Source organism: Meles meles, chromosome 8, assembly GCF_922984935.1.
Source record: "Meles meles chromosome 8, mMelMel3.1 paternal haplotype, whole genome shotgun sequence".
In the NCBI taxonomy this organism is placed as follows: domain Eukaryota; kingdom Metazoa; phylum Chordata; class Mammalia; order Carnivora; family Mustelidae; genus Meles; species Meles meles.
The window spans coordinates 92,512,815-92,531,793 of NC_060073.1; the positions used below are offsets into that span (position 1 = coordinate 92,512,815).

Consider the following 18,979-nt stretch of genomic DNA (forward strand, 5'->3'; position numbering starts at 1 on the left):
AGCCCCAAGAGAGAACAGCTAACCACAGTAAATGATATTTTCCATGGACAAATCACATGCATCTGCATGACTTCAATCTCAGAAAGCCATGTTTAGACAAGAAAAAACATGTCCTTCCACCCACCAGCTCATAGCATGAAGGCACTCCAGAAAAGCTCAGACACCGTCCATGCCAGGACAAAACAGCAGCTCTGCCACAGTACAGGAGCCCACTGGCAACTCCCCATGCCACAGGCAGAGTGAAGGCATTCACACGAAGCCACACTTGTCCTTTGGGACTCATTAACTTCAGAGATGACTGTTCACACTGAGCCCCCGCCAGGTCCCCAGTCACCATGGCCACCAGGTTCAGGCACACACAGAAACCAGGCCACTGTCCTCAGTCCCGGTGACTCCCTGCCTCAGCCGCCCCTCAGGCTTACGAAGTTCTGAGCCAACGAGGCCAGTTTTGGGGAAACAAATCATTTCCCCAACCTCTGAGCGTTTCCCTAACACCACCACGTTCCCGGGGCAGAGCACTCAGCTCATCCATGAGTCTTGCAGCCCAAGGAACCAGCGACCTCCGTGCCAGCTGCTCCAGTGCACACACCTGCACCCCTGCCCCTCTCCCCCAACAACCGATACACATCATTGTCAATTCATAGAAGAAAAACAGCTCCCTACCTGAGGGTGGCGCTCTCCCCCTGCCGGACCGTCACGTTGTCCATAGCTTTGGGGAAGGTGGCATCTCCGCTGCGCACGGGCACTCCTGTGGGTACAAGGAACAGCAGCCTGAGAGACACGACCACGAGGCACTTCCAGGGCAGGAACAGGTACCCACAGACCCCCATCCTCGACAGCCACAACTTCCCAGAACTCCGGCTGCGGCGCGGCACACACCCCCCCGGGCGAGCACAGGAAGTGGGTGGGGTGAGGAAGCGAGCTCAGGGACCCAGCAGTGAACTAGAGGCGACCGAGACGCGCGGGAGGAGAAAAGCGCGCAGACTCCTCTAAGTCTAATATTCCTCCCCCAAATCCGGCCTCGGGTAACCAGTTTCCACGGAGGACAGCGAAGGGGGCTTCCTCGGTGCTGCTTCGGCCAGGGAAGATGGCCAAGAAAAGGGCAGCGCAAGGCAGGTGCAAAGGTGTGGGCACGTCTCAGGAGTCCCTTCTTCCCGTTAGCAGTTCTGACATGGCACTTTGGAGTGGAGTAAGCACTTTGGTACCATAAGGGGACAGGGGGTGGGTCAGATCCAGCTTCCCAGAGGTGGTCTGCAATTCCTCAGTTCAAACAAGGGGAAATCCAACACTTTTCTTTTTGTAAGTTTCGGAGGAAGGACCGCCGGCAGAAAAACAATCCGTAACAATAGCCAAGATGGAAAGTAGAGCACGCAGAAGGCGGCTCCGCCAAGCTTCGCGCGATCCGGATCCAGGGATCCTGCGGCAACCTCTCGGTCAACTTCCTCCCAGCCGAAATGCGCGCTGCAGCCGCTGCGATCTGGCGGGTCTCGGCAGGGCCAGGCGCCGCTGCGGCGACCGAGGCAGGAACGGACCGGCTGAGCGCACCGCGGCGGGCCCTCGCTTGCTTCGTTGCTCGCTGGGGAAGGCGAGGCGCAGCCGGCACCGGAGCCGCGCGGACGCCACGCTCAGCGGCCGCCCCCGGCCTCCGCGCCGCCTTCCTCCCGGGAGCAGCCCCGACGCGCGCGGGCCCCGACCGCCGGGGTTGTCATGGCAGCAGCTCCATCACTGACCGCCACTTTCTCCCGGGCCAGCGGCGAGCAAGCGGGCGGACTGCGCGCTCATCCCGGCGGGCGGGCGCGGGGCGCCGGGCGCGGGCGCCCACCTTAACCCCTGCCGCGCCACGCCGTGGCAGTGCACCAGCCAAGGCGAGGAGTTTAACCATTTCTCCCTTTGAGAAGCTGTCACTTCCAAATTAAGAAGAAAGGCAAAGTTACCACACAATCTTAATAAGCCCAAGACATCTTAATAAGGGTCACAAACTAATTAACTAGGAAAGGAAAACCCTGCAGCATGCTTGCATGCACCTTTAAAATTATCAGATTAAATCCATTAGCATTTAGAGTAAATTTACAGTGTTGGGAGGATGTTTTAGAATAATCTAATTTTTATTCAGTAGTCAATGCCCACCCCACCAGCTCTCCACCCCCCCATCCCCACCCCCACCCCATGGAAGCCACTTTCGAACACTGGAGACTCAACATCACCATTCTAAACAGAGATCTTCCATATATAAAATAAATGCAAACTCACAGAAGCCCCTTACTATGTGAAACTGGCAAAATCGCATCAGAATTTTGTTCAAGTTCAGACACTCACATTTTTATTCTTGTTTTGTCGACCTTAAAAGATGCTAGTCCCGCAAAAGTGCTCATTCAGATGAGTGTGAGCTACTTGCTTTATTTATACCGTGGACTCCCATGTTCCCTGGGTTTCACAGTTTTGCAAAGCTGATTTCATCTTAAGAGGTGTGTTTTTCAAAATCTTGAAACCCAGGGAAAAAACTGGATTTGCCTCAGTTTCTGTCACTTCTCCACTCTGGCTCCTGTCAGTCCCTGCATATGTACATTTTAATTTCTCCCTTAAGTCCACCTCAGACCAAATGTGCATTTCCCTTCCTAGGCCTGGCCCCTGAGCTGGGGAGAAGCCCAGAGCAGCCCAGCCCACAGAGCAGTGTCAACATAAGCATACTGTCTCCTCAAGAACTTCCAGGTCTGAGGCCCAGGACACTGACCCAGATTCTCCCTGGGGATAGAGAAGAGGCAACCAAAGGTGATTTTGTTTCTTCCTCCCTCTACTTTCTATCAGATCCAACAAAGAAGCTTGTTTTATTCAACAGCTGTTAAATAACAGAAAAAAATGTTCTTCCCAAAGCCATCCAGCGAACACCAAAAAGATTGAGTCATTCTAACTAGAAGAGTCTTGATGCCAGAGAAGTCCTTTCACCTTGCCAGGTAATAACCACCACTTACACGTAGATAACATGTGTGTTAGAGATGAAACAAGCATTTCACCCTCCTACTCTCTCCTCTAACTACTTTAGATTGGTAGGGATGGAGGTAGGGGGGAGCCATACTCCAGGATGACAAAGACAGACTGAGCAAACGTGTTTTTCCTTTTTAATAGTTGACTAGAAACTGATCAACCAGAAAAGTTGGGTAACTTTACATTGAAGATCTCAATTAATCCATCATTAGGGTCATTTTTTTCCCTCATCTCTGGTGACTTCTCTTGAGATTAAATTCTCAGGGAAACCCATCTGCTATTTTTGGCCAGCGGGGACTATTTGATGTACAGCACCAAAAAAATCAATTGTTAACTTATGGCTGCAACAAATGACTTTACTATTGGTGGTGGGGGGTGGGAAGCAAAAGCAAAAACAAAAAAATGACATCTATGGAAACCAGGAGAGTTTCATTTATATTTAAAAAAAAAAACAAAGAAGGAAAACATATTTCTGCATCAGTGTATTCTTGCAAGACCCTATTTTATGTCCATTTTACAATGGGGAAGTTTGGAAGTAGTAAGTAAAGAGTAAGATTACGTTTGCTGACTTACAGTCTGCTGAATTGGGGGTTCTTCTTTTCCTAAAGCCAAGGAGTTACTTAAACTATCCATATATACATTTTACCTGTCCCTCATGCTCCCCCACCAACCCCTGTGTGTAAACACACCCCCACAACCTCAGCTGGAAATAATTACAGTGGTGGGGAAGGGAGAGAGATTCCTTCTGGGCTTTGGAGTCATTTCCCTATAGTCTTGGAAATGGCAGGGATAATTCCTTTTATAATAAATTCTAATCCTGGATCCTGCATCTAATTCCCAAGTAGGTACAAATGAGCATTAGTTTTTTGCATCTGGGAATGTGGATAATGACAACACCCGGCCTTCCCAAGGGACCTACATATATGATTAACTCTACAGGAAAATACTTAGAAATCCATTTAAGGTGGAAGATGCTTTATTAATATACTTTGCCTGCCACCACTTCATTATTATGACTGGGCAGGAAAATAATTCTTCATAGGGGCTCTTTAAGACATTCAGTTTACACCAGTCTGCACGCCATTGTTCTAAGACAGTCAAACCATCTTTGTCTCTGGCAGTGAAGGGAGAGTGCTGAACTGCAGCATCAGGCAGGAAACTCAGCAGAGCTTGGGGAAGGCTCCGGGTGCAGAGAGAAAAACCACTTGGAACCTCCTACCTGCCCTCTGGGCCCAGGGACGCAAACTTTATTCAAAAATAGGAGTCTAGCAAGTGGCAAAAGACCAGAGATGACCATGCAGTTAACAAGGCAGAACCCATTTCATTTTTTAACTCCTTGATGAAGTTGTTTGAATAGATGAAGATCAAAATCAAAATCCTATGTCACCTCCTGCCCATGCTCTAATCCCTAAATATAACCAACACTTAGTGGTTTATCTTATATCCTGTCTCGTGCTTCATAAAAACTGCTGGATTTATTTTATTTTTCCCAGCATATCCAAGTTAATGAAAAAGGGATGACAGTCAGAGCAATTTCATTATTTGTGTTCTTTAGAGAAACAACTTCCTTTCTGCCTCCTGGAAAGCAGTTTCCTAACAAGAGCCCACCTCCACCTCCTTCCCCCTCACCCCCATCTCCCGTCTCCCTCTCCTTCCTCCCTTCCCTCCTGCATGCACATATACTGTACACATAAATCAACTTGTCACATCTTGTGTCTGTGCTGACAGCTGTAATTGCTTCAGGTTATAAAAATATCTATAGGACAATGCCTTTCAAGCACATACACACACACATACACACACACACACACACACACACACACACACCCCAAGCAAAAGAAAACAATCGTACTTTCTTTAATGATCCTTTGACTGCAAAGGGGGAGAGGATCTTGCTGTTCAGACCTTGGAGATCTGGCAGGCAGGTGAGGAGACAGAGATAGAGATTTCTGGCAGCAATAGCATCTACACACTAAAGCGAGGTTGGAACAGGAAAGAAATTCCCAGTGATAGGGATACTGGAGTGGTTGTTTTTTTTGTTTTTTTTGTTTTTTTTTTTTATTATTTGTTCCATTTTATTTATTTTTTCAGCGTAACAGTATTCATTCTTTTTGCACAACACCCAGTGCTCCATGCAAAACGTGCCCTCCCCATTACCCACCACCTGTTCCCCCAACCTCCCACCCCTGACCCTTCAAAACCCTCAGGTTGTTTTTCAGAGTCCATAGTCTCTTATGGTTCGCCTCCCCTCCCCAATGTCCATAGCCCGCTCCCCCTTGGAGTGGTTGTTTTTGTTTTACTCTGTTACCTACAGCAAGCAAGCCTGGGTTAGCTACTAAAGAGCCATGAATATTCCACACACACACAAAAGACCAAAAGAAGAGCACTAGCTTAAGAAATGCCAGTTCTGCTTCTCCTTCTCTAAAAAGGCGAAAGGCCCCCCTCTCCTGGTGGAGATTCCAAATAGGAGCGCAGGCGGGAAGATAAGAAATGCAGGGCAGTTAGTGTGGCTTGGCACAGAGCAGACATTGAAAAGTTTAATCAGAAAGGGTAGTGTGGATCTGGATAAAGAGCTGCCTCTAGGGGAGCAGGGGTGGGCTGGACTCTGAAAAAAATGCATCCATTCTTTTCCACCTCTATGAATATAAGATCAAAATAAAATCGTTGTTCATCTGGGCTAGAGTCCAGCATGTTACGATTTCAACAGATAGAGCAAAAGAGCAACTTGAAGAAGGGGAAGAAGCCTCCGAGGAGAAAAAAGGGGTCACGAATAGAGAGAAGAGAAAAAGAGAGCAGGAAGAAGTGGCAAAGGTTAGGCTATCTATGGACTTTGAAAGCCACGCAACTTTCTAAGAGGTACATGAAGGGGAGAGATGGTCAGAAGAATAATCAGTAGGTAGATAGAAAAGTAAGGGAGAGCACAATGAATGATTAAAATCAAAGTACCATGAAAGCAAAAGCCAGATGCCCGAAGGGGAGCGTCCCATTCTGCCATGGGGCAGAATTTTTCCTTACCTAGGTTTTGGGTCATAATAAGAATCACAGAATGATCTGGTCAGAGAGGACCTTGGAACATATTTCATATAACCCACTTATTTCATAAAGTGGGGGACTGAACCCAGGAGGGAAGGGTCATTACCATAAGGAAATAAAGGTCATAACCGGTAAACCAGAACTACAACTCAGGATGCCTGGCTCCTGTTCTGGTAGAGCTTTCTGCTACACGAATCGGGTAAGGACACTGTTTCAGAGCTAACGAATAAAATATCTCCTTCGGCTGCTACACTTGTGGGCAAGAGCGAGCACTACCGAAGAAGAATACTACTACTGCTCAGAATACCTCTGGGTATCCAATTATTCAATTGAATTCAATGTATTCAGTAAACATTGACAGGTAGATTCTGAGCTCTTCCGATGCAGCAGGAATCTTGCTGGAGTTAGTGCTACAAAAACGAAAGACACAGCCCCTGCCTTTTTTTTTTTTTTTTAATTTTTTTTTTTTTTAAAGATTTTATTTATTTATTTGACAGAGAGAGATCACAAGTAGACTGAGAGGCAGGCAGAGAGAGAGAGAGGGAAGCAGGCTCGCTGCTGAGCAGAGAGCCGGATGCGGGACTCGATCCCAGGACCCTGAGATCATGACCTGAGCCGAAGGCAGCAGCTTAACCCACTGAGCCACCCAGGCGCCCCAGCCCCTGCCTTTGATTTGCTTATAGTCTAGAACTGTTAAGTTTGACAGTCGTCTTCTTTTTATTTGCATGCATGATTTTTGAACTTATAATGAACTCAACCCCATGCACCCTGTAAGTCCTCGAGAAGATTCTGATTGGCTAAGAGAAGCAAGCTGGAATATACCTTCTCCTTGGAATCCATTTGACCCATTAGCTTGTGCCGATTTCCAGGCCTGGACCATGGTTTCCCAAGCTTCATTTAACGTGACACTAGAAGGGGAGGAGGTAGACTCGAGGATTTACAAACATAATTGAGAAACGCCCATACAACAAACAGGGATTTAGTGCATGCTAAATCCCAGCTGCGGACTAGGCAGTGCACTAAGCTTTACCCTCATAAAGCACACGGTCTAATAGGGAAGACAGACATTAAAGAAATAATTTTACAAAAGAGTAGATCCAGTTGCAATAAGGAGGAAATAAGAGAATGGGTATGACAGAAGGTTCTCATGGGATCTGGAAGATGAGGAAATGTCCCCGCAAGAAATGATTTTAATGGGGTACTTGATTGTGCGGAGGTGAAGGAGGCAGGTGGTGTGGGAAGGAATCTCGTTGTGGGCAGGCAGAACAGAAGCCACACAGCCCAAGACCAGAAGGAGCATGGACAGAATCTCCCTTTCATACTCTCAAGTTGTCCTCATTTAAACTAAGGACTGCTACATCTGACGTACTCTGAAAACGCCTGACTCTTCCAACACTCTGCATTCATTCATTTACTGATGTTTCCAGTACATATTCATCAATGAAGGATGAACCATGGGCTTTGGGATCAGACAGACTAGAAGTCAAACACTCATCAGCATCATCACTAGCTGTGTGACCTTGACTTCGGGGAAAATAACTTCATTTGCAAATGAAGAAATAATGGTCATGGGGGTGCCTATCACAAAGAGGTGGTGTGAGGAGGAAATAAGACAGTAAATGTAAAGAGCTCCACAAAGGCCCGTCACACACACAGTGGGGGTGAAAATGGGGGCATCACTGTGCTGGGACTGGCTGGGACAGAGGAGCGCCGGGCCTGATCTTCAGAGAACCCAGGGGCAGCCCACTGAGCACAGGCCTGTGAACACCACCAGCACACATATCCTGAGAGGTTCCATCACACAGACAGCAGACACTTCATGCTGAGATGTGGTCATAAAAGGGAAGTAGCTTAGCCTTCAAACCAGGACAGGAAGAGGGTGCCCCTCCAGCTCCCACCAGAGTGTCTCAGGGTCGGTGTTCTACAAAAGCACACAGGATGGAGGCTGTGGGAAACAGCCTGTGCTTGAGAAACAGGCTCGGGCTTGCTCTTCCTGTGGCAGCCTGGGAACTTTGATCTGTCGCGCTCCCGCATATGACTGAAACGTAGTGAAAGAACCTGAACAAAAGACGAGACACCTCCGTCCCATCATTAAGTGAGTCGTCTGCTCCGACTTCCTTCAGCTCCTTCCACTCCTTCCATGGACTGTTATGCCCTCCTTTGTTCCCATATGCCTGATGGCTGAACTCAAAGCCTCCTCAGGTCTAGCTCTTAGACTTATCATTTGATAATATCCTGTGTTTGCCGCATCTTTCCTAATCCCTGCCATTGTACCTCCCAGAACCATGTTTCAGGATTAGCCTCATTATCTCTGTAGAAGGGAATGAGGGGTCCATGAAGACATCCCTCTACATGCATAGGCATACACCGGTTCTGGTGGTCACCAGAGGCAGCCTTGCTGGAGCTGGGTTAGGGTTTCTCTGAATGACAATCTCACCAGCCCCCAGCTTGGAACTTAACAACCCAAGTTACTGTCAGAGAAACTTGGCTTGCCTCTACCCCTGAATTCCTTTCTCCCCAAACAACTGGTTTTTACTCATTTCTCTCTTTAACGTTTCCTCTACATTTTCTTTAGTGGTTTTACTTCTTGCTTGAGCCAGCCAAGAGCAGCAACAGAAGAGACAAAAATTTGCTCGAAAAGATACAATGCCAGTTGCACTTTTTACTGGAGGGACATTATATAAATATAATTTTGCAAACCAAAGGATATGGGTTCTAGTTTCAACTTGGGCCATCATTAGATCACTTTAGAAAAGGCATTTTTTTGAATTCTTGGTTTCTTTTTCTGAATTTTTCGTGGTCAAGAGAACCTGCATCTTCATGCTACATGGGTCTTTGAGAACATTTTATGCCTCCTCATGAATCTAAGGAGGTTAATGCCCTCTTAAAAGTTAACTCCTAGAATAAGATGAGGTCTCCATAGTGGGGGTACAGGGTATTGCCTGCCACCTGCTGGCTGCATGTGGAGGCTCAAGTTGCTTTCACTTTGCTTCTCAAGGAAGAGTGGTTTAGGTGACTTCCAAGGTCCCTTCCAGCTCTCCTAACCTATAGTTTTAATGCTTCTTGACACTATCCTCAAAAGCACTTAATCCTTCATATTCACTTATCAGTCTTTCCTGGGGAGAAAAAGCCCTCCTCCTCATGTCCTTCCACTCTCTCCTGCACCAAGGTATGCACTTCAGAATTCAGAACGCTTTGAACAAAGTAATAAAAAGAGCTGCCCCGTATGGAAGGCAAGCTGATGGCAGAGTCAAGATGATTAAAAGTCTTCCGATAAAGGGTTTCTTTAAGGAATAGAAAATCCCACAATGCAACCAGCAATGTTAATCTTCAATAAATACGTTGTTAATATTTAACTGGCATTTATTTAAACTTACAGTAACTGTCCTATTAAATCTAAATTAATTGCCCATTTGGGAATCTTCCCCTAAAGCCTAGCTGGGACATGGCTGTCTAGATCATAGTCTGTGCTAGGCATCCAGCCATAAAAGAGAATATTTAAGCCATCCTTTTAAGACTACACTATTAGAATATCGTGGTTTGAAGGGTCTTAGAGGTCAACTCAACTAGGAAGTTTTATACCCTGTGTCTTTTGACTTTTGGGGGTGGCCTATTTTCCCCATCTCTGCTTGTTGTGTGTTTCCTTTATCTCTATCCCTCCTCTTCCTTTTATTTTTAATTCCTCTCTCTGGTTTTCTTTCCTTGCTGTTAGAATTCTTTTCCCCCTCTGGACTTCATATATGAGATTCATTTTGCTGTGTTTCTGTCTCAATCTCTCCTGAGTTTCTTAGGATAACCCTTTAGGATACTTGGCAAATTCTACATACACACATATCGATGCATACATGCAAATATATACATATAAATGTTACATATATCTTCTGTGTCACAAAGACCATTTTATGATATCTGTTGTATATACAAGACCAAGAGCTGTGAAATAGTCCCTGAGTCACACTGCTTTAGAAGGGGCAGCGAGAGTGTAATTGGGTAGAACTGATCTTTGCTATGCCTAAGATCAATCAATATTTTTTTATTATAAATGTGGTCCTGGCTGAACTTCTGGGATGTTATTTTGCTTTGACTGTAACACATTTACAACATTGCTACATCACACACACACACACACATCCACACACTCACTCACTCACTCGCTGGTTTCAGCAAGTGCATTCACTAGAGCAACCTGTGGATTAAAAAGAAACACCTAATCAGATGGGTTAGTGTTCAAGCTGAGTTAACTTTCCTCAAGAAGTGGGACGTGATGGAGATTAAAATAATTCACCCAAAAGTTTCTAAAGGTTTAAGTCCCTGAGTTCAATTTGTGAAGTCCTCACTGCCTTACAGGGCCCTGGTGGTGGAGAGAGAGAGATGGAACAGAAGAGGGACATGGGTTAGTAGAGGAATATAGGGGCGTGGATGAGGAAAAGGTGGGAGGATTGGAAGCTAGCCCACAATTTTTTTTTAAGATTTTATTCTATTTATTTGACACAGAGAGAGATAGCTCAAGCAGGGAGAACTGGAGAGGGAGAAGCAGGCTTCCCACTGAGCAGTGAGCCTGATGCTGGGCTCATTCCCAGGACCCGGGGTCATAATCTGAGTCGAAGGCAAATGTTTAGCAATTGAGCCACCCAGGTGTCCCCATCCTACACATTTTTAAGAGGAATAAATGCATTCTGAACTATTTACTTGAGGGAGGCTTGCATTTGCTCTGTCTGTGGAAGATATTCTTCTTTTGGTATCTAACTCAACTAATACACAAACCATCCCACTTCATTTTTCCTTCTTTACATCAGCCACTATCAAGTTAATCTAAAGACACCACGTCATCTGTATAGTGTCTTCAATTAAAAAAAAAAATCCTCCACACCCAAAGCATCTTTATTCTTTATTTTATTCAGTCTTAGAGATTCAAGAGATAATTGAACACATTTCTATAGGCTTTTTCATCATCCTGAATTTTACTTTATCTGCCTATCTTTATGCATTACCATTAGGAGTTTGGGAACTTTCACAGTGAAGTAATGAAGGCTGAAGTGAGAACATTTCATTCCTCCTAACCTGAGAGTAGACGCAGTCTTTCCCTCCTAGAAGGAAATGTTTTCCCTAAACCTTTTGTACACCTTCCTCTGGTTTGCCAAAAAGCTCCTAAGGAGTGCTGTAGTTAGGGAAACAGAGCCACTTGTGAATGGTTTGGAAGAGTGGACTTACCTGGTTCACAGGTAGCACTGAACTTGGGTGAAAAAGAACAGACAAATGTTTTGAGTGTACATGTGAATAAGGGATAACACGTGAAAATAATTTACCTAAGTTTTCACAACAGTTTTGACAAGGTGTCAAGATCAAAGATGCGTTAAAAACAAATGCGTAATGAGGAGACAATCTTCTTTTTCAAAGGTGGAAGATTAGCTTAAAGCTAAGGCACAAATCAAGAATGGATTGACATGTTTCTATATGGAGAAGTTTTAATTCCAGGTGCCCCACACGATCATTGCTGAGACCAATGAAATGTAGTATTTTTATCAATAACGTCAAAGGGAATTCATAGATAACTCAACCAAGTTTGCAGAAGGTATTAAGTTCCCTTAAGTGATTAAATCTGCAGTTGACATGGATGAGCTGCAAACAATCCACAAAGCTATGTAAGTGTGCAGAAAAGTGGACAAATGCAATAAAACATATTTTAGGAGAAAACATCTAAAGTGTGCTTCTAAGGGACACGTGGGTGGCTCAGTGGTTAAACAACCAACTCCTAATTTCAGCTCAGGTCATAATCTCCGAGTTGTGAACTAGAGCCCCCACATCAGGCTCTGAGCTAGACTTGGAGCCTGCTTAAGATTCTCTCTCCCTCTCCCTTTGCCCTTCCGTTCCGTCCTCTATAAACAAACAAACACATAAATAAATAAATAAATAAATAAATAAATAAATAAAAATAAAGTGTGCTTCTAAGATGCTGGACTCTGGGAAGTGGAATTAGAAACAGCCATCAGGAGTGAATGGAACATGGATGTTGAGGTAAACAGCTTTGGCTTGAAGGCTGAGCTCTTTGAATTATGAGATTCACCCTGGATGATTTTCTTACCTCTTAGAGACTCAATTATCTCCTCTATTAAATATGACCATCTCCTACCTCATATACTTGCTATGAGGGTTAAACGAGATGGTATTTGTAAAGTACCCATTGAAAACCCTGGCATTCAGTACAGATGCCACAAATGGGGGCTAGTGGTTCTTCTTTTACAATCCAGAAAAAAACTCGTTGGAAATAGTCATGGCCAGTGGCTCCCAAACTACAAGTCTTACAACACATTTTGGAGTATGATACTGTTGAATACTGCCTGCAGATATCAGAGTATTAAAAAAAGAAGAAAAGGGGCGCCTGGGTGGCCCAGTGTGTTAAGCCTCTGCCTTCAGCTCAGGTCATGGTCTCAGGGTCCCGCATTGAGCCCCGCATCGGGCTCTCTGCTCAGCGGGGAGTCTGCTTCCCCTTCTCTCTCTCTGCCTGCTTCTTTGTCTCCTTGTGATCTCTGTCTGTCAAATAACTAAATAAAATCTTTAAAAAAAATTAAAAAAGAAGAAAAGAAAAAGAAAAAAAATGGTGAGTCACACATTTTATGAAACCTATTAGAAGCATATTGCGAAAAATAGAAACAAAGAAAGAGATACTACATTTATTCAAAATTACTGTGTATAAATTCTTCAATATTACTTCTAGCAGTTATTATTATAGCTCACAAATAACAGATGAACCTCCTGTGCCTGGTTTCTGAAGTCAGACACCAGGAGTCACTTTCAATATCTTCTCCCTCCCAGCTGCCCACTCTCACATAATCCAATCAATCCTTCTCCCTCTCCTGGCTTCTTCTTTGAAATATCTTTCATATCTGGCCACCTCACTCAGCCTCAGCTGCCCACCCCAGGCCTAAGCCATCATCCCTCCTTATTGTCTTCTCCAGAATGGTGAGCCTCTCTCTTACATGGATTTCTTTCAGTTGCTCTTGTCAGATTTATTTCAAGCTAAAAATGGGAAATAAAGTATTCCTGAAAATATGACCATGTCAGTCTGCTGATTCAATCTTTCGTGGCTTCATGAAGTAATTTAAATAGAGCCCCACATATTTTTTAATTTTTTAAAGATTTTATTTATTTATTTATTGAGAGAGCAGAAGTGGGAGGAGGAGTGGAGGGGGAGGGGCAAGCAGACTCTACGCTAAGCACAGAACCCAGCACGGGGCTAGATCCCATGACCCTGAGATCATGACCTGAGCTGAAATTAAGAGTCAGAAGCTTAACTGACTGAGCCTCCCAGGTGGCCCAAAACCCAACGAGAACCTCCCGATGTGCCTTCTGTTTTCCCCTTTATCTCATGTCACATCTTCCTTTATCGAGCCACAACAGTCTTTATTTTAATCTGGTCTTATTTTGATCTAGCACAGGTCCCTCCTTCTCAACTCTGGGCTTTTGCCCATGATGAATTCCTGCCTAGGATACTGCCCCTGCATTTTCCTGGCTAAGTTCTATTCATCCTTATAACTTTTAACTTCCCCCTAAATACCTGACTGTAACTGTTCCATTGGAAGAGGGTAAAAGCTCATTGCATCAGGAGTTGTAGTATTCACAATCCTTTTAATCATTTAAACTCTTTTCCTCTGTCTTTTCCTCTGTCATTTCCTCTGTTATATTCCTGAGGCCTAACACAATACTTGGCACTTAATAGTGATAAGTATTTGGTGAAATTAAGTGAATAGTAGAGCTGGGAAAAATTCAAAAGTTAAAAAGATTTTCTGGCATTTGGTATTCATGAACTGTAAAGTTAGGGTGGACATGACTTAATGACCAAACTCTAGCTGGAAATTAAAAAACCCAAAGCACCCCCAGAGATTGAAAGATGGAAGTTCAAGGATAAAGACAAGCATGTCTGTATAAAAGGTTATACAGGCAGAAATAGTATCTAAATAGGATAAGGGAAGGCTGGGGATAAATTAATGGGTGACAGACGTATACTGGTTTATTAGGTTAGGGGTGTCTGATGTATATCTCTAACCTTTGAAGCTGGATTCCCATGCAAAACTGCCAATGTCGAAAACAGGTAACTAGGACATCTGAATTGATGTGACCTATGTGACCTTTCTAATGTCATGTTCTCTTCTACTCAGTAATTCTATTGTCCACAGCATTGGAGACAATGGGATTATGCTTGTCCTTTCCTCCTGCACACCTTACATACCCATTCTAGCATATCTGTGTCTACTCAGTGTGAGGACATTTAAAATGCTGCAAGAAAGTGTGTGTGTGGTTTGTGTGCAAAGTGAACCATGAGCAGGGGAAAAGTTCATCAGACTGCCTTCTGTTCTTATCCTTCTCTCCGATGGTTATTCCCTTCATGTCTGACTCCTGACTTATATTCTTAACAACGTCTTGGTCTTAGGACACCTGTTCTACCAGCACTCACTCTTTCCTTGAACATTGTTTCCAGACGTACTCCACGCATCTTGGCTCCCTTGACTCCCTCCTTCTGAAGACTCGACTTCCCACAACCAGAACTGGGTTACAATACATCTTTAAACTCTTGGTCCTGTGGCCTTTTCTCTCCACTTCATTGTTTCCCTATGTGAGCTACCTTCCAGGATATGATGAGGAGCAATCAGTTTTACATATAACTCTTCATTTTTCACTGTGGTGGGCGATCACTGTGACAGCCATAGTCCAAAACAATAGATGTTGAAGGCTATGTGCCCAGCTTATGCTCCCTGTGATTTGCTTCACTACAACTTCATTTGGGGAACTCTGTTAGTCACTTTCATTTCCTGGACACAGCTGCAAATATGCACGGGGCTCCAGTGCTCCAGAGATACAGGAAGCCCAAGGCCAGAAGGGCTCTAGAATAGTTTCCCCCAAATCAAGATTCAAAAAGTTTGTTGGAAAATTGTTTCCGATTAACCAGCTGATGTGAAAGCAGCCTTCTTACATTTATGCCATGGATCTTTGCAAGGTAGGTGGTGTGATACAACAGAGTCTGTGAGGCTCTTGGGCAAGCCCCCAAGGCTTCAGTCTGCTGCAAAGATGAACATTAGAAATAATAGTACAGATAATCAATGGATGACAAGTGGAATACATATTACAAAGGAAAAGTGCAAGATTATAAGAGAACAGAAAAGTAGACAGTGTCTTATTCATAATCACTCTATCTCAGCACAGAACAAGGTAAAATATAGACAATAATAAATCAATGTAAGATGGGTGATTGAATGAATAAACATGTAAAAACATCTAGACTTTAAAGTCTCAATATTTTTCCATGCGGCCATTTAATTGTTCCTTCTGCTGCACAGACACTCTACCAAACCCCTTTCTTTTCTCCAAGGGACAGTAGGGTTTCAAGGAACTGAGTTGCCCTTTCCATGTTGTTGTTATTTATCAGGCCAAAGTAAGAGAAGCTTATAAATCAGGTTTTATAAATATTTTCCGTGTACTCCTTTTGCTCTTGGGAAAGCTAGCTCACTACACTCATAAAAATCTACTCTAATCCCTACAACCAACTTATGACCTCCTAGGACACTTCATGCAAGAATAGCATTAATAATAATCAGACCATTAGCCAAAGTACTTGGTTTGAACCTGAAAAATTTGAGAAACGATCTTATAAATTATTTTCCAAGGATACCGTCTTTAAGCATTAGCAGGCACAGGGACTTCGACTCTGAATTCTGGGAATTGAGCATAATTACATGGAAATTGACAGGACACATATGCCAAGAATCCTGTTAACCTTTAATATCTTGAAAAAAAAACCTCTCCTTGTAATTATCTCTTTTTCTGTCTTAAATGTTACTAATGAATATTTAGGGGCATAAGCAAACATGGAAGTGGGTGGATGGTAGAATTTTGATTGTTGCTTGGAATCCTAGTTTTCCAGGTACTCCATGAAATAAGGAGGCACTAAAAAGAGCCCTTGGAATTTGACTATTTCCGCAAGTTGTTTCCATCTTTGTATTTGCTCTGCTCCAGTTCTCTGCTTATAATTCTCCACGCTGAGTGGAAGCTCCTTTGCATCCGTAATTATAGTGAAAATGTAGGTCTGAGGCATTCGGTGTCTAATGCAATTCCTGACCTGTTCTATGTCTTTGGAAAAGTCACTGCACCATTTTAGTGCTTCAGATTTCCGTTCTATGAAGTGAATATAATGACATTTAGCTCTAAGAGCAACAATATTTGCATAGCGCTTTAAACTTTACCGAGGACATTTACATCCCTTATCTCACCTGTGTGCGCACGTCTCCTGCATCCCTCCTCCCTCTTTCTGGACTCCACTAACTACTAAGGCTACCCTCATTTCTTTCCTCTACTATTTTAATTAAATCTTAACTCATCTTTCTGCCCCCAACCCTGCTTCTACCTGATGCTTCCTCACAGGGGCAGGGTAGTCTCCTTAGGGGGTGGCAAAATGGTTGGGGGGAGAGGATATTGGCGGTCACCATAATTATAGGGACACTGCTGCCACTTAGTGCATGGGGGCCTGGGAAGCTGGACATTCAGCGATGCACAGGATATTCAGTCACAGATGTGCAGGCGCTGAGATGAGCCAAATCTCTTTCTTTTTTTTAAATCTAAGCCTAGGATGTACTCCATTTGCTATATAAACAGAACATTTTTGCAAAGTTTTAATGCTCCCTAATCCTCCAGGAATGAAACTACCCGTAAGCTCAGAGAAGAGAGTGCTTTGATTTGTTCATTAGCTTGAACAATCACCAGTTTAAAAAATCTCATGATCAGCAGCATCGCTTCTCATGGGATTTGAGTCACCAGTTCTAACCCCTCTTTTCTCCACTGTAGCCATCACATTCACAGACTGCCTATACCGGAACACAGGCATCCACACTTCATCACATCCTGTGGTATTGCCGAGTCCTAAAGATGTATTTTATGCTTATTTGATTATCAATCACTTTCCACTAATTTCTCTCGTAGATCCATTTAGGACATTATACAAGCCATTTTTTAAAGAAAGTGTATAAGTAGCTTATTTTATCCATGAACTTAATTTTGCATAGGAATAAGGATGTGACAAAATATTTTAAAATTAAGATTTGGGCCAGGAAAAGTAGACATCTCTTGTTATAAACAATCCCATACACAGAAGTGAGCTCTATCTTTCCAAAGCGCAGCTCAGTAATGTTTGTTAAGTGTTTCCTTCCTATGACATATAGCTCAAGTTCCCAAGTTTGGCAATCAAGACCCCTAGAAGTATCGCAAGCCAACTTTCTAGGCTTAGTCCCTGTTGCAGCCCCACCTCTCCCCTCATCCATCATCCCCTGATTCTTCACTTCTCTATGTATCTCAGACACTTGACCGTTTGGCTCCATCAGAATTCCCATCCCTTCCATCCACAGTTTTCTAAATCCCACCAGGACTTCAAGGACCAGTTAGAATTTAATTTCCTTCATGAAACATTGCTTTTACTGATGTTCCCCCTGCTCATCTTCCCCTTTAGGTAAAAATCAAATCTTTTTTCAGGACATATATTATATTATATGCATATCATATAATAAAGATATTTATAACATAAATGTTTGTATATTTGTCTGAACTCATCTAAGCTCTCTGAAGGCAGGTACCACTTCTTGTTCATTTCATACCAGCCCAAGGCTTGGCAAAGTATGTGGCCCAGAATCTTAGTTCATTAGATGGAACTGGCCTCTCAGTAACGGAGAGAGATAGACTAGGTACTACTATCTTTATTTTACGCATGAGAAAATTGAGCTCTAAGTGAGTTCTGAAAGGTTATTTTATGCAGAGCATCGAATGAGGCATGATGTAGAGGGGAACATATTATTACCTCCAGCTCATGCGGGGCTCAGAACTGCACCTAGAAAAACATCTAGAGAGGCTGGCCTACATTTATGCTGAAAGAAAACAAAAATTTCCATTTCTAGGTCAGCTCTCCAATGTAAATGTTCAGATTTGTATCACTCTGTATGCCACCGATGATGGCAAATCTCTCCCTTAAAGCCTTCTTACCAAATAGAGCTGTAGGTTTCCCCCTTTTTAAGACTATGCTCCCAACAGAATTTAGCCAGAAATAAGACACGGGTTTCCCAGAAACCTCCTCTGGCTCTCCTGGTGCTGGAAGGGTCAGGCTCCAGCTGCGCTCCCTGGCACTGCTCCAGCCTTGACTGAACCCATCCATCACAGGCAACGCCTGCCCTTCTCGCACGCTCCTTGAGTTGGAAATGGAAGTGGCCTTTTAACAGAACATTGTCTTAGGATTGTGTGAAGCAAGGCTGACAGAGAAAGGAAGATTCATTCCTGACACCAATCATACTAATATCTGTCACCAAAATGACATTTTCCCTTTAATGATGAAAAATTCATCAGGAAAGAGGGAGGAGAAGGAACAACTTTCATATGCTGCTCTGGTCTAATAGGGAAGAAACCTTTGCGGATGCGGTGGCTGGTTTGCAATTTGAGAAGAGTGAGAGAATGGCCAGTGGGTTTACTGAAGGCACGAGTGGTGCTTGGTTTGGAAGGGAAGGGTGCAAGCAGATGGAAGCCTGTGGGTTAGGCAGTGTCGCTGGACATCTGACTAATTTCCCAATAGGCCTTCTGCCTGTTTCTTCCCATAGAACTGCCCCATTCCTTTCAGGGCCAAACAGGAGCTCAGTAATGGCTTGCACGACTGCCATATACATATTTTAACCATGTCCGGTTTTGCAAAGCAAGTAAACCTCACAGGAATGCAAAGCTGCTGGCTGTGCCCAAGCTCTCTTTCACATACTCTGTGATGCACACCAGGGCCACAATAGAGGAATCCAATCTACAAGGCAAGCACCACGTGCATATCCTGGAGGGCCTGCTGTTGGGGATGACCCACTGGTGGGAGGAAGCACTACAAAGCCAAAGCTTTGCAGCCTGAGCACACACTGGGGCAGGGACTGCGGACAAAGGAATTAGGCAAGCATATCAT

General features: G+C 44.0%; 1 protein-coding gene across 6 annotated transcripts in view; it reads right to left on the minus strand.

Moving 5' to 3' along the window:
* Positions 1–18,979, minus strand: part of NTM (neurotrimin) — a 964,245-nt gene that overhangs the window by 419,202 nt on the left and 526,064 nt on the right. For 3 of the 6 annotated variants that reach the window (XM_046017351.1, XM_046017356.1, XM_046017357.1), the window contains one exon: positions 664–748. In XM_046017351.1, coding sequence (XP_045873307.1) covers positions 664–748 — 85 coding nt within the window. Of the gene's footprint in view, positions 1–663; positions 853–18,979 lie in introns of those variants that run through there. The other 3 variants (XM_046017355.1, XM_046017354.1, XM_046017352.1) reach the window with 1 other exon arrangement.